Raw genomic sequence first — 16,743 nt, 5'->3', positions numbered from 1 at the left:
TTATTTATTTTAGAATAATATAGTTTGTTTTGTGTTCAGTAATTATTATATATATATATATTTATTTTTTAAATTTAATCCACCACTCTCCTCTATTTTAAATATAACTTTGAAACGCATCCTTCCACTCCCGTTCTCCCACTTTCATTTTCTCTCTCTCTCTCTCTCTCTCTCTCTCTCTCTCTCTCTCTCTCTCTCTCTCTCTCTCTCTCTCTCTCTTTGTGTCTTGTCCTCTGTCCTCTCTCTCTCTCTCTCTTCTCTCTATCTCTCTCTCTATTATCTATCTTCTCTCTCTCTCTCTCTCTCTCTCTCTCTTTCTTTCTTTTTTTTTTTCAATATATTAACAGCGGAGGTAGGGGACCACTTATAACACTATTGCTGTCTAGTATTCTTCAATAATCCCCCTGCCTTATTCTTGAGAAATATACATAGTTTTTATATCATTACGTCATCTCTCTCTCTCTCTCTCTCTCTCTCTCTCTCTCTCTCTCTTCCATTGCCACACACACACACACACACACACACACACACACACACACACATACATTTACAATTTTTCGCCTATATTATTATGACAATCTAATATAAATATATATGTATTCTGTGTTTACTTGAAAAAGGCTAAGGGCCGAAACGTCGTTTGTTTTGTGTTGTTCATTCCTGAGTCAGATTTACTCCCTTTATCTTTATCTCCATTTTATTGACTCATTTAGGCACCTCTATTTATTATCATTTGTAACTGTGATCATTATTTATTTATAAGAACATTCATTTCATTAAATTTCACATTTCTATATCCACATCATCATAAACCAACTCGTCAATGGTTCTTTATTTTAAAAGTAACGAGTATATTCTGGGGGCCTTTTCTATGGCATCTATGACATCTTTATTTTACAAAATAGTCGAGTTAGCTCTCTAGCGCCCATTAGACCACGACATTTTGGAAGGGACACATAAAAAGAATTGAATTTATTTAGTCACATATATCTCCTTCGTTCAATTTAAAGTTTAAATTGTAAAACTTTTAATTGCCCCACTTGATTATATTATTTTTGATGATCTCAATATTTACAGAATTGCCTTAATTTCATTTTTTCATTTATTCATTTAATTTGATTATCCAATTACCTATTCATTCCTTCATTTATTGATTCATTTATTCATTTATCGAATCATTTATTTATTCATTCATTTACTCATTCATTCGTTTATTCGCCTATTTATACATTATTTATTCATTCATTCATTCATTCGCTCATTTATCCAATCATTCATAAATGTATTCCTCCATTCATTTATTCATTCACACATTTATACATTTATTAATTCATTTATTCACTCATGTATTCATTCATTAATTCCCCCGTTTTATACTCATTCATTCATTCATTCATTCATTCATTCATTCATTCCTTGTTCACACATCGGTGATAATAATTTTTTTAAGTGTTGTATTTGTATTCATGAGCACCAATATTATTTATTATTTATAGACGTCTAATTATCAATCAGCTGTCTTTTACACCTTATTTCACACCAATAGAATGTGCGAAAATATTCTGCAATTGTTGAATAGATTTTTTATCGAACGCGTTCAAAGCATTATTCAACGACGTATTTACTAAGAAACGATAGGGTTTTCCAATTAGAGGGGTCGAATAACATAATTTCAAGAGCATTATATTTACCCACATGATCTATTACTTTACTATTGCATTCCGTCGGAGCTACAATGTTCAACAATGGAGATGGCTCGTATGCCACGTTGATTGTAAAACTAAAAGCGCTTTGTCGTCAGAACTCCACCGATTGTTAATTTAGTCATCGGGAGCTTCTTGTTTTTCTTTTAAATCTGTTGAGGTAAAGCCTCAGTTTTGTCCTCACTCATCCGTGCAGACAGCATTAGAATTTTGCTCATTGTGTTTGGCTGCCTTGTTGCAGTAATTTGACCGCAGTCATTAGTGGCCAAGGTCACAAGCAATCTACTACTCAGCACGTAGTCCCATCCACGTGCAATTTATCCACGATCTAAAGCTCTGCAAACAACACAGGTTTTATATAGAAACTTTTATTATTGTGTTCAGGCAGAAATATTCCCAAGTAGACAAACAATGAGTAAAAAGTAAATTCCCCTTAGCACAATTCTATATCTGCAGACTGAGTGAATCGTCGATTGTAACATCCGAGAGAAGAAAACATAGCGAGTGTCTATGTGAAATCATTCCATGAGTGTGATTCTCTCGCCCTTGCGTAGCTCATTTAATTCAGAGAAACGCATTATGTTCACTGGCCACGGTATGGCGCCCGTACTTACTGCGTTATTCTCTTTTTCTTGCGGTCTTTCTTGGCTTGCAGCATGCTTTCTACAATCTGACGCCTTTTAATTTGTTCCTCTGACAATTCTGAACAGTTTGAGGAATCTTGACTTTGTAAATCTCTCAGTTTTCCGTCCATACTTTCTGTCAAAGTTTTGCTTTTAGCTGTTAAATTTGTTTTGTCCTCACTTAATCTAGAATCGGTTGTTGATAAAGTAGAAGCAATACCTTTTCTTATACTGGGATCTGTCTTTGGTTGTGATTTTATAGAGGGTATGACATCATCCTTGGATATTCGATTTGAAATAGCATTTGAACTTTGATCATCTAAGGATTCAGTCCCTCTTTTTGTCTGCCGTAACTTTGTGTTGGAACCAAAACTATTTTCTATAGATGATATTTGACCATCTCGCTGGAGAGGATGTGGCTTGGTATGACGTGAAATGCAATTTTCGCTGAGTCTGGTTGTATCGGAATCTTTTGACATGGACGATCTGTTATCCAGGCTCAATTGTTTTTTTAATGGTCGGATTTCTTCAGAATTTCGTTTTTTAGCATCATCGTTTGCACTAATGTCAAGACTCATTGCTGTGGTTTGAAGCAGACTTTGACCCACGAGGGTTTTTGTCTCTTGTCGATTCAAAACTCGTTTCTCTTTCTGAGTTGATGGGTTCTCGCGATCGTTCCTCCGAGGTTCTTCTTGGACTGCTGACAGTTTTCTCTTCTCGTCGGTTGTTGATGGGAGAGACGTAGTAACTTGTAACTTTTCTAGACGGTACTTTAAAGCAGCGTCAGAAAACTCACCCTTTTCTTCGCGTTTTATCGTTTTTCTGGACTCACTGCCACTGTTTTCAGAAGTCGAATTAACCCTGGGGTTGCGATCCATTGAACCTGTTGTCGCTTTTATCCCTGGTGCTTCTTTGACATTTATTTGTTTTAGCCCGTGCTGCTTGGCAATATATACTAACCCCATGTCAACTTTATTGCTATCTTCACCACGTGTCTTATTGCTTTCGATCGTAAGATTCCGGCTGCGATCTTTTGTGGTGTCTTTACTGTGATGGGGTTCTCTTTTCCTTGCACTCCTTACAGCACATTCAACTGTTTTGTACATTTTAGGACTTGGCCGATTCTTTTCTATCGGTGTCCGCCATTTTTCCAAGCTAGCGTATTGCAACCGTCTTTCGGCCAAAGATAATTTTCGGTTCTCAATGGATCTGATTCCATTAGCATTTACATCCCTTGTTTGACCTTGTGACATGGCCAGTGAAGCAATCTTTGCCTTAACTTCTGCTGTTCGTTTCATGAGCTCTCGGTTCCTTGAACGATTACGAAAATAGAAGTCTGCTGCATTCAGCCACGCACCGAGGAAGAATCCCCCAGCAGCCCCAATGACACAGAATCGTGACCAGCCCATCCACATGTCCAACACATCTGGTTTGGATTCTTCTTTCAAGTCGATTTGATACAGTCCAAGAGTGCCGCCGATAGTAAAAGCTGCAAAAAGAAGTTAATAGAAACTTACAAAAGAGTAAGTAAAAAACAAACATTAGATAATAAAATAAATAAACAAACAAATAAGAGTATCAGTTCATATTAATGCTCATACAGGCACGAGATTTTTTGGAAAAACGAGAAATTCATCTTATACTTTGTGGTGCGTAACTTGTTTACATCATTAACAGCGATTTAAGAGTAGTTTTTTATAGGTCTTTAACAAGAAAACTTTTTTTTTTAATATGGCATCAACACGGTCCAAAATCTATATTCAGAGGTTGACACAATTTTTTACAACTTTTGATAAAGGGACAGCTGAGAAAAACCTGAAAAACACGCATTAATAAAAAAAAATCTGACTTTATTATATTGGTATACTTTACTGTGCAGAAAGTTAAAATAAATCTTATTGACGAATTTATGGAGCAGCGACATGGACTCTTACTAAAGCCCTTGAGAAGCAACTGGACGGCTGCTACACCCGTATGCTGCGGATGGCCCTTAATGTAAGCTGTAAAGAGCACATATCAAATGAAGAGCTCTACAGTGACCTCCCCCCAGTGACCTCGAAGATTCAAAAGAGAAGACTGAGACTTGCGGGGCACTGCTGGAGACACAAGGAGGAAATTGCAAGCAGTCTTGTGCTATGGGAACCACCTGAGCGAACCAGAAGCAGGGGCAGACGGGATAAAACCTACATTGACTGTCTGCTAGACGACACAGGAATGCACAACACCCGGGAGCTGCGTACGCTTATGGAGGACAGGACAGAATGGCGAAGACTTAATTTAATGGAATGCTTTTCAATTTCAATATAACCGGCAAAAATGGCACAAAAATAAATAATGATTTTTTTAAAAACCAGTAAGAGTCTAGGATCATAATCCCAAATGCCTACCAAGATCGAAATACTTTGTCATTGATTTTTAAGGTCAAAAGGAAAGGTTACACAGGCAAATTATGCTAAAAATAATTCAAATCCAATATTTGTCACAAATGTGTTTGATATAGACTCTAGTGTCTACTTTATCGTGTTAAAAATATTATGTAAATGCAAAAGATAATTTCTAAGTTACGTCATGTTTTGATCAAAATTTTAACACTTTTAAATATGACTTTTTATAATTCTCCAAACCACTCAAGCGTTTTACACAAGTTGTCAGCATCTGCACTCACAGAATCACCCTAAAATGACGAATTTATCTCTTACTTTGTGGTGCATAACTTGTTTAAAATCTCTAATTTTATGACAGTGGTTTGAAAGTAGTTTTTATATAGGTCTTAACAGAAAACGTTTTTGGTATGGCATTGATACGGTCCAAACTATTCAGTTAAGACAAATTGATTCTGTTTGACACAAATTATTACAACTTTTGATAAAGGGGCAGCTGAGAAAAACTAGAAAAACACGCGCCATTAGTAAAAAATTGGACTATAATTTGTATATTTGTGCGGCTATGTGGTCCAGTGGTATGACACTCGCTTTCAGATCGGAAGGTCCTGGATTCGAGCCTCGCTCGGCGCATAGTTGAGTCCTTGGAAAAGAAACTCTTTACTCACATTCTCTCACCGTATTCAGGTGTAAAACGAGTACCTGGCCGTAAACAGTGTTGTCTCTGTCCGAAAAAATTATAATATCGACTAAAAGGCTCCATACACGCCCGGATATGATCCTGGTCCAGACCCCGATCAGGCAAACCGGATGAAAACGCAATGTGTGTGGCCAAATACCTGGCCGATAAACCTAGGTACGGTCGATCGCCCGCAAAGCCCGCTTTGCTTAATATTTTTCGAGGCGATCGGCGATCGGGGGCGTGGCAGTATAAAAAATTGGACAATTTTTTTCGGATTTTCGCTGTTTTGACGTCAGATTCGTGATCAGCGTCGAATTTACAATAGGTTTGATACCAAGAACTATGTTTTTACTCCAAAAATTGATGAAATTAGAAATAAATTTTAATTAATATTGAGGCTATGTGGCCGACAGAAAAGTGCCCCTCCCTGTTTTGTGATGGATCAAGTGGTATGACTCTCGCTTTCGGATCGGAAGGTTCAGGTTTCGAGACCCGCTCTGAGTGGCGCAGAGTTGAGTCCTTGGAAAAGGCTCTTTACTCACATTCTCTCACCGTACTCAGGTGTAAAATGAGAACATGGCCGTTCGTTGTCTTTGTTGGGAAAAAATGTCACATCGCCTGACAGGCGTCATGCCTCGTCTTTCAAGTCTAATATTGCTGTTGCCTTGGGACCCCTTGTAAAGCGCTTTGAGCACGTGGATATTGCGCCAAATAAATGCTGTGTTATTATTTTTTTTAAATAATATTTTTATAAATGTTGCGCCAGGAAGAAGTAGATGGCAAAAGTTTCGTTCTTGTTCATCGTAAAACTTATAAAGGATTTCATACAAAATAAAAAATAGTTTTCATAATTTTCAATGTAATGATATAATAATATGCCAGTTCTTTTTTTTTTTTTTTCCTCCTCACCCGTTGACGCGACATGACGGTCGACCTTGACACAGATATTTGGGATTGGCAGATGCCAAAAAGCCTTGACTACGTGATGACAGGGGTGGGCATTGTAACCTTGAATTATAATCTACAAACAACGCCCCCCCCCCCCCAAAAGAAAAAGAAAATAGCTGTGTGCGTGTGTGTGGTGGTGGTGGTGGGGGGGGGGGGGGGTAGCGAATGCGAGTAGTCCCGAGGAGTACCCGTTTAACCTGCCACGGGAACACTGTCGATTTGTTTTTATAAATAATAATAATAATAATAATAATAATATAATAATAATAATAATAATTAATAATAATAATAATAATAATAATAATAATAATAATATAATAATAATAATAATAATAATGACGATAAATAAAAAATCTTTATTGTCCACAAAATGGAAAAATTTCCGTGGTCTACGTTGCTTTTAAACTTAAATCGGATTGCAAATGTATTGATGTTATGCGTATTGGAAAAATACTCACGACATCTCCATCGGGGTATAACATATTAACACACAAAACTGCAAACGCGAACGTTCATTGTCTGATTGATATAACTTAGTGATAAGTTAATTATAAAATGCTGTCTAAAAGCAATAACAACGGGTTGACTAACGTCAAATTCATTCCTTCTATTGATGCTCTGTGTTAAATTAAAATACTCACAAAGTCCGCCAGCCAGAAATATCACTCCAGCCCAAAGATCTACATGGAACCTTGAACGTTATAGTCTGATATATTTTAATGAGAACTAATCATAAAAATGTGTGTCAAAAAACAATAACAATGAGATGAGTGACGTCAATTTGGTTCCTTCTTTAAATAGCCAAGAACTTTACTCACTCCATCCGCTCTCTCCTCCTTCAATACATATGAATCTATTCTCTCATCACTTTTTTGTGCGGCTATGCATGTGATCTTGTGAAATGACACTCGCCTTTGGATCGGACTGTACTGGATTCGAGTCCCGCTCTGAGTGGCGCATAATTGAGTCCTTGGAAAAGGCTCTTTACTCGCATTCTCTCACCTTGTTCACTGTTAAAATGAGTACCTCGCTGTTTACAGCGTCGTCTCTGACGGGAAACAATTGCAATATCGCTTAACAGTCATGTCTCGTCTAACATGTTTTTATGTTGGCCAAAGACCCTTATAAAGTGATTTGAGCACCTTTATTGAATATAGCGGTATATATAGCGCAAGTAAATTTTTCTCTCTTTCTCTTTCTCTCTCTCTCTCTCTCTCTCTCTCTCTCTCTCTCTCTCTCTCTCTCTCTCTCTCTCTCTCTTATAGCTATTGCTACATATGATGGGAATATCTTGGACGGTTATTGATGCTATGAGTTTAGGTAAAATGCTCACAACATCCACCAGTCGGAAATAACGTACCGTCACACAAAACTACAAGTAACCTTGAACGTTAAAAGTCTGATTGATATAATTTAGTGAGAACTAATTACCAAAATGACTGCCTTAATACAATAACAAAGAGTGGAATGATGTCAATTTCGTTCAGTCAACAGTCTAATTGATATAATTTAGTGAGAAGTAATCACTATTGTGCGCAAGACGAAAGGTAGAATAACAGACAGTAACTGGGATCGTAGCCTCACTATTAATTAAAATTTATTTCTAATTTCACCAATTTTTGGAGTAAACACACAGTTCTTAGTATCAAACCTATTGTAAATTTGACGCTGATCACGAATCCGACGTGAAAACAGCGAAAATCCGAAAAAAATTGTCCACTTTTTTATACTGCCACGCCCCCGATCGCCGATCGCCTAAAAAAATATCTCCCCGTATGTGGGCAAAAATCATCTGCGATAAACGCAGGGATCGGGTCACAGCGATAGGTCATCCGTCCCGCTATCATCGGATGTCGGCGTCTATGGGGGGCTTTAAGTGTTGCTGTTGACCAGGGACCCTTTGTAAAGCGCTTTGAACACGTTTAGTGGATACTGCGCTATATAAAAGTTCAATTTTTAATTCCTCAAAACTATGACAAACCGTTATGCAATCTGTGAAAAAACTTTGAGTGTATTGATTGGTATTTCAAGTGAAATGATCTTTTTGCTCGTGGAAGTAATGAATCTCTTATCGGATTAAATAGAGAGAAATAATCGCTCCTTTAACTTTTGAGAGAGAAAATGCATTTCTGATCAATTTTACTTTTAACTCAATTTCCTACATCTGTCTCATTTCACACGTCTGACACAAGGGGTTACAAATGCCAACTTAATACTTACCAATGAAGAGGGAAAGGTAAGATAGGCAAGTTCCAATGTTTTTTTCCTTACAACTCCTGTTGCATAGGGCGAGGCATGATATCTGAATAGAGAATAGTGATAGAAGTATGCAGAAAGTACACAATCCAAATATGATGACGAACACGCCTGTGGAAGTAAATAATGCCAGTTTTAGGATGTAATCAAGATAGCTACTTAGTATTCACTTAATTGAGAGTCTTTTAAAAATTTGAATCCCAAAAATTTTGGCCGAAAATGACAAATTGGTTCAATAAGGTATCGCGTAGGTTTGAAACAAATGTTGAATAAATTAATTCATAATTAAAATATGTCATTTAATGTAGAAAAAATAGGGGTGACCTTTTATAGCTATAAAAATTGTTAATCACAATACAATTTTAAAGTAGATATTCCAACGTAAATTTACCCGGGAAGTCAAATACAAAAATTAAATATCTTCTTCAATAGGATTCAGTAGTCTGATGTCACGCCACCCGGCAACGGCGGCCATCTTGGTTCTATTCTTCATGTTGGCTAGAACTTTTCATTCCCTTTTCATATGCCTTGTGATCATAATGTGTAAAAGTCAAAACATGATCAAATTTATGGGGGTTTGTTCCCCTGAAACGCTTTTATGCTCGCCGGAGAAATATTTCATACGGGCGTCCGCCATTGTTCCGATAGTTTAGAGCCAGTGTTACTTATGTTTTGCTATTTATGTGATAAATGAAACTGTTACGGGCTCATTGTTGTAATGGAAAAACTCTCAAACCAACGCAGAATATTAACCATTACAACAATGTTAAATCAAGTCCATACATGCTTTCGTTATCAGGCCTGTACATATATGTACAAATAGCCTACGCAACCATTACTATTATATGTTATGTTAATAATAATAATAATAATAATAATAATAATAATAATAATGATGATGATGATGATGATGAGGAGGAGGAGGAGGAGGAGAAGGAGGGGGAGGAGGAGGAGGATTTTAATGTGGTTTTTAAGGTGGAGGTTAATTTTTTATAAGTTAAGATAAAAAAGGTAAGAGATAATTTTCTAAACCACTCGAGCGTTTTACATAGGTAGGCCTAGTCAGATTCTGCTCTGAAAAATCGCCTTATTAATTAAGATTAATTTAATAATCCTGTGATTTCCCCGGTACATAATACATGATAACAATAAAGAGCAATGATTAATGGCTCGTATAGCTGTCTAAGGATACAACCTTTACAATGAAGTAAATCATCATTATCATCATCATCATCATCATCATCATCATCACCATCATCATCGTTTTTATTTTTTTCGCTTTTTTTTTCAAGGAATAGAAAAAGCAAACAACAAATAACACATTGTCCTGGGCATGCTTGGTAAAATTCCTTCAGATCAGTATTAGCAACATCACTATTGTTATTATTATTATTATTATTATTATTATTATTATTATTATTATTATTATTATTATTATTATTATTATTATTATTATTATTATTATTATTATTATTACTATTATTATTATTATATTATTATTATTATTTATTATTATTATTATTATTATTATTATTATTATTATTATTATTATTATTGTTATTATTATTACTGAAGTGGAGGGGGAGGATGAGGACAAACATGTGAATAAAAAGACTTACTTCTGGCATTTGTTACGTGAAGCATGTCACACTTCTCGCGATCACAGGTAACCACAAGACCAAGGGATTTGGTCTCCCCCGTAGACATCTTGACCATTGTCCAGTTTGGGGTGCTGTACCCAGCCAGGAGGGATGCAAATGCCGCAAAATGAATCAGAAATCCGAAATACAAACAACAGCCTGGTTTCCTGGCCATAAGGCCATAATATTTCAAGATATATAATATTTTATAACACACATTTGAATTCGTTTGAATCGTTTAACATTTGACATTTATTTTTAAAAATTATCTAGGACCAAATCAACCACCGTTATAAGGTCCGTGTGATTGTGTATGGGCTTTAAAATATTATCCAATGCTAAATTTTGTGGGTTTTTAAAAACAAATCTTCTATACGAATAACTCGTATATAGCCTAAATCGACTAGATAGCTACAGTCAATATGATAGCAACGAAGATAACATTCATATCCGACAGGGAAATAAAATATCATTCAAAATTAGCATAAATATACTTCAACTTTGAAGATTGGATAAAATAATTAATTATCTTTTTTGTGTGTGAATCTCCTTAAACAATTTTGTAATATCGTATTCAAAATGTTGCTTTCACGTAGACTTTCCATAAAAATACAAATGGAGCTCTTCCCAATTGTCACAATGGAATTCCCCAGACAGACACTTCAGACACATACCAGTCATGGAAGTACCAAAATACTGACCCTATTAAGGTCGGAGGCGATTCTGCCGTATATTGACAAAACACTCTTTTAATTTTGGTCAGAAAAAAAAAACTATTTCATACAAATCTGGACAAATAATTTATCCCAAACGTTCAAAAAAAGGCTAGAACCCGATACTTCAAAATGTCTTTTCTGACAAGTATGTTATAATCTTTATCTTTTATGAAGTAAACTTTTTCTGGCCCAAATTTATTTTTAAAATGTTGTTTTTTCATTCACGCATGATGGTTATTAGACTAAAGATTAGGGCACCTGACATTGGCAAGAAGCCTGTCTGTGATCCGATTGGTTTATGGGCCAGGAAGCAATAATCGATAAACGCATTTATCGATGAGACAATCCATAAAGAACCATCACCCATCTCTCTCTCTCTCTCTCTCTCTCTCTCTCTCTCTCTCTCTCTCTCTCTCTCTCTCTCTCTCTCTCTCTATCTTTCTCTCTCTCTCTCTCTCTCTCTCTCTCTGTGTCTCTCTCTCTCTCTCTTTCCGTTGATTCGATCTGAAAATGGTTCAAGCGTTCTTGAAAGCACAAGCCGATGAACAAGAAATAGGGACGAAAATATCAACAACGATCGAAGACAGGCCGTCGAGAAATCAGTTTTCTCGAGAATTTATCATTTCTCGACTAAGAAATAGCTAAGGTGGTGGCTAACAAATTCTACATTTTTACATGGAAAACGTCTATGAAAGATTCAAATAACCAGCAATAAGCTTTATTAAAATCAACTTTATTTTTCTTCTATTTTACACAAAAATGTATAATATTATGCTTGAACTTATGATTTTACTATTTAAAAGATCAGAACTATTTCTATCTGCTATTTGGTTATATTTTTGTCAATACTACTTCACTCCGAGAAAATTTCCCGTCTCGCCATTTATCGACGAAAAGTAGCCAAGAGGAGACCCATCGTGTGGTAGCTAAAACAAATAAATTCTATAAAGGAATATCTCTGTCACATATCTTCATGACCAACGATACGCTTTGAATTAGATTTAGTTTGCTTTATTGACATACACATATTCTTTAATATATATATATATATATATATATATATATATATATATATATATATATATATATATATATATATATATAGAATATATATTGCTTGAATTTACTAATTCACTATTTGAAAGTGAAGAACTATTTCTGCCCGTTATTTGATTCTTATAAGGTCGGTACGAAACTGCTTCCCGACAGGATGAATATTTCTTGATGCCAAATTACTTTTATGAGATAACTAAATCATAAATGAGGCAGAAAAACAGATTTTTAAAAAGAAAACAAGATTTATGTTGAGGTTAAAGTAAAGTGCAAAAATAAGACCACGGCCATTTGTCGTGAACGAGGACTAGATTTAGTTATTTTCTAGTCTACTAAATGATTTGCTAGTCTTTGGCCTAAGCGGAGCAAGTGACTAAAAAATCGGATTTCATTAACGCTTTCTAGTCTCTGTCTAGCTCGTCTCTTGCCGAGAAGCGGGCGTTGTAAGGGCAGCGACTAATTCGGCTATTTGTGCAGGTAAGATAATACACGACGGCGGGTAAGTTACCCGCCTACATACTTTCAAAGCAAAAGATTTTCAAAGAGGAAATTAGCAACTCATCCGGTATAAATAATATTTCGTTCTTTTTCATAATTTAACTTACTTTTATCATGATGAATCAAATCACGTGATATTGACGTTCGACTGCTAGACTACAATGATGCCCATGGTCGACTGTCAATTATATACTCAGGTCAATGAAAGCGTTATTGAAACTCAAACAAATTGAACCCCCCCCCCCCCCAAAAAAAAAAAAAAAAAAAAAAAAAAGAAAGAGAAAGTGTGTTCTGATGAATCCCATTATTTCAGTCAGTTACACTGCCAGAAGAATAACTTTTATCTCCACTATACTTTCTAATCTTTCTTTTTGGTTGTTCTTTGACGCAACATCTCTTCAGAGATTGTTCGTAGTTACTCCCAGTACACTCGATTATCTTAGTCAGAGCCGATAAAGAACAGGATTTTTTTGTTTTTTAACATGTATTTTGACCTGCACTATCTAATTTTCTTAAGCGAATCAAAAACAGACCTTTTTGTTACGCCCCATTTGTAACCAGTCTTTTCGTCGAATTCGAACCCCTCCTCTAAAATTTAACTACTGGCTACTTGTTGACTACTAACCCATGAGTAGATTGTAGTAATAGTAGTAAGTTTGTAAGTATGTAGTAAATTAGTTTTAGTACAGTAACTTGAGTGTGCTTCAAACTAATAAAATAGAGTTGTAAATACTAAAAAGTAGTAGTGTGTAGTAGTAGTGGTAGTAGTAGTAGTAGTAGTAGTAGTAGTAGTAGTAGTAGTAATACTAATAGTAGTAGTAGTAGTAGTAGTAATACTAATAGTAGTAGTAGTAGTAGTTGTAGAAGTAGTAATACTAATAGTAGTAGTAGTTGTAGTAGTAATACTAGTAGTAGTAGTAGTAGTAGTAGTAGTAGTAGTAGAAGTAGTAGTAGAAGTAGTAGTAGTAGTTGTAGTAGTAGTAATACTAGTAGTAGTAGTAGAAGTAGTAGTAGTAGTAGTAGTAGTAGTAGTATAGTAGTTGTAGTAGTAGTTGTAGTAGTAGTAGAAGTAGTAGTAGTAGTTGTAGTAGTAGTAGTAGTAGTAGTCGTAGTAGTAGTAGTAGTAGTAGTAGTAGTAGATTACAATTAAAGCAACCAAGAAAAGGTAAAACAAAGGGAAATTGATTCAAATAGGAAACATGTAGATACCAACAGCACACTATCCAAGTACTTAGTTTGAGATCACCTAAAAGTCTCATCCAGACACAAGCACGGGTCCCCACTAAGAGGAATACACTCAAATGGTTTTCAAATCATATATAAAGAAAACATAATATAGTGCATTTCAGAGAGATGATTTACAAGGAAAAAAATATCTCCCAAAACCAACCATACATTTGACTGTTTCCCTCTCAGCCAGGGCATCTGGCCAGGACCAGAACAAAACCAAGTAATCTCATTCTAAGATAAAGATAGAAAGCAAGTTGGAAAACAGACATAGGGGGATAAAAGACGCAGTATGTAACTCCCTGCCCACTATGGGAGGTCAGGAACCCCATAGTAGTAGTAGTATTAGTAGTAGTAGAGAGGGGAGTGGTAAAGGGAGGTTTAAATAAATAGATAATTATTAGTTTTAAAAAGAAAAAAAGACACCCTGTGCCTGATGCACCATTGTGTCTTTATTATAACAGGCTTTGCGGAGCTGCTTAAAAAGAAAAGAGGTTGTTTTGTTCAACCGACCACAAGATATTAAAAAAAACGATTGTGAACATTGAGACCGAGTCCCCCCCCCCCCCACATCCCCCTTCCCTCCCACAATCTCCCCACAAATTAACGCCTCTGAAGGAGAATTCTACTCCTGCAACCATGATATATCTAATCAGTTTTAATGGAAAGAATAAAATTGAACTCTGTAGCAGCGTTTTGACTTGCCAGTATTTTATTACTGAAACTGATGATGAGGAGCTCAAACACAAGAAGCGTTACACACAGTATCGTCTAATAATTAATAATAATAATGATATTAATAGGAATAATAAATACAAGAATAAGCTGGTCACGTATTCACTAGCTGGCTGGCACATTAAATTTAAAATTGGAATCAATGAAATTTATACCTTGCGACCACGACAGTAATCAAAGACAGGTCTTTAAATATATATATATTATGTGTGTGTGTGTATGTATATATATATATATATATATATATATATATATATATAATATATATAATATATATATATATTATATTATATAACTATAAATTTGACTGTTTCCCTCCAAGCCAAGGACCCTGGTCAGGACCAGGACAAAACCAAGTAATCCCATTACAAGACTAAGACAGAAAGCAAACTCGGAAAACAGATTTAGAGGGATAGAAGACACAGCAAGTGACCTCCTGCCCACTATGGGAGGTAAAAAAACCCCACCCAGTCATTCTCATGTATTCCTCGGACCAATCTCAATATCCAAAATTAATACATTTCTCTATTTTCTCCATACAAGTTTCACATATTCCTCCTCATATAAATATTTTGGCTGGGCAAGAATGAGCAATACGTGTCGCACTGTATATACGCATTTGTTCATTCTGAGAGGACAGAACTTTGAACTCTCTTTTAACTTCTTTTACGGTGAGATTAGAATTTTCGAAACAATTTCTCCAATTATCAATATAACTTAAACCGCAAACCAACTCGTTTTCACAAGAGAGAAGTTGCAGCAATGCAACTTCGGCTCGGTGGAAACCCAATGAAGGCCTCTGAGTTATCTCATTCTGACTGCTCTCTTGTTGAAAACGGTTTGGTCTCGGATTATACTTATAATATAATTAATGGGATAAATTAGTGTTAAATTAGGTTTGAGAAAACTCAAACCATGCCTGTACAGGCTAATGTTGGCCGCTTTTGAGATACTTTTATTTGTCATTTTTAGATGTTTGCCTTCATCTAGAATTTTTGGGGGTTTTTTCCCTCCCATTTATGACTTGTTCATTTTTGTGGTCACAAGGTGTCACAAAGCCATCATACACACATGATACGGTTTGTCTGTTTTTAAGGGTTTTACGGCGCTTGCAACACATTTATGTCACATCAGCGTCAGTGAAAAGGAAGAAAATTGGATAGTAAAAACATTCTAGTTAAAAGGACTCCAGGAAAAAGTAAGACATAGGAGAAATGGTTTAAAGAGGAAACAGATGTAGATTCCAAGAGCACACAATAAGTGTACTTAGTTTGAGATGACTTAAAAGTCTCACCCAGACACCAGCACAAGATCCCACTCAGAGGAATACACTCAAATGTTTACGAATCACATGTTAAAATAAAAAAAATAACAGTACATAACAGAGAGATGATTTACAAGGAAAAAACTATCATCTCCCAAAACTATAACTATACATTCGACTGTTTCAAAACTAAGTAATCTCTCATTCCAAGACAAAGACAGAAAGCAATTGGAAAACAGATACAGGGGGACAGAAGACAGAACAAGTACCTCCCTGCCCACTATGAGAGGTCGGGAACCCCCCAAAGTACATTGTATTATAACCTGTAAACTGGTATTTGGATAATATTATGAATTACTTATATTGAAATTTTGAACATAATAATGAGGACCCAGAAGGTACAATTTGATATGCAACTAGAATGTTTGTCAAGAAGATTGCACACACACACACACACACACACACACACTCTCTCTCTCTCTCTCTCTCTCTCTCTCTCTCTCTCTCTCTCTCTCTCTCTCTCTCTCTCTCTCTCTTTTTTTTTTTTTCTTTTTCTTTCTCTCACATCGTTGCCTATGGACTGATCACACATTCATAAACTGACACAAACGCATTTCCTTGACTACAATGGAGTACAATTTAAATAATACCAAGTTTTGATTTATTAAACTTGAAATAAAGACATTGTGCTTCCAACATTAACTCTTGAAAACAAAAAAAATCCAAATTGTCAGATGGGATGAACAACTAGCAATGTATAGCAGAAATATTCCTAAATTTGACTATTTCTCACACATATCTTCCACGTTTATCCAAAAAGTCGAAAAACTTGATAAACATCATTCCCTTCATCTTTAATGCCAAACCACAACAATCGAATTGTTGTTATTCAACTGATTGACATCTGCAGAAACTTTCTAAGGAAATGTACCTTCAGGTGTCATCAATCAAACCACTAAAGGTACTCACAGTGGAAGAATTTTCTACACGAGGAAAAGAAAATGGAAAATACTTTAT

General features: G+C 35.6%; 1 protein-coding gene across 1 annotated transcript; it reads right to left on the bottom strand.

Moving 5' to 3' along the window:
• Positions 1–2,082: 2,082 nt before the first annotated feature.
• LOC144971872 (uncharacterized) lies at positions 2,083–10,408 on the bottom strand. The gene is made up of 3 exons (XM_078912947.1): positions 10,213–10,408; positions 8,558–8,704; positions 2,083–3,815 (listed from the first exon to the last, which is right to left on the bottom strand). Exons 1-3 carry the CDS (start codon positions 10,406–10,408, stop codon positions 2,314–2,316), a joined length of 1,845 nt encoding a protein of 614 aa, XP_078769073.1. The 3' UTR covers positions 2,083–2,313.
• Positions 10,409–16,743: the final 6,335 nt, after the last annotated feature.

Source organism: Berghia stephanieae, chromosome 4, assembly GCF_034508935.2.
Source record: "Berghia stephanieae isolate SIO BIC M18660-M18661 chromosome 4, UCSD_Bste_1.3, whole genome shotgun sequence".
NCBI classification, from domain to species: Eukaryota; Metazoa; Mollusca; class Gastropoda; order Nudibranchia; family Aeolidiidae; genus Berghia; species Berghia stephanieae.
Note: the sequence above shows the minus strand (reverse complement) of the source record. Positions and strands in the feature narration are given on the sequence as shown.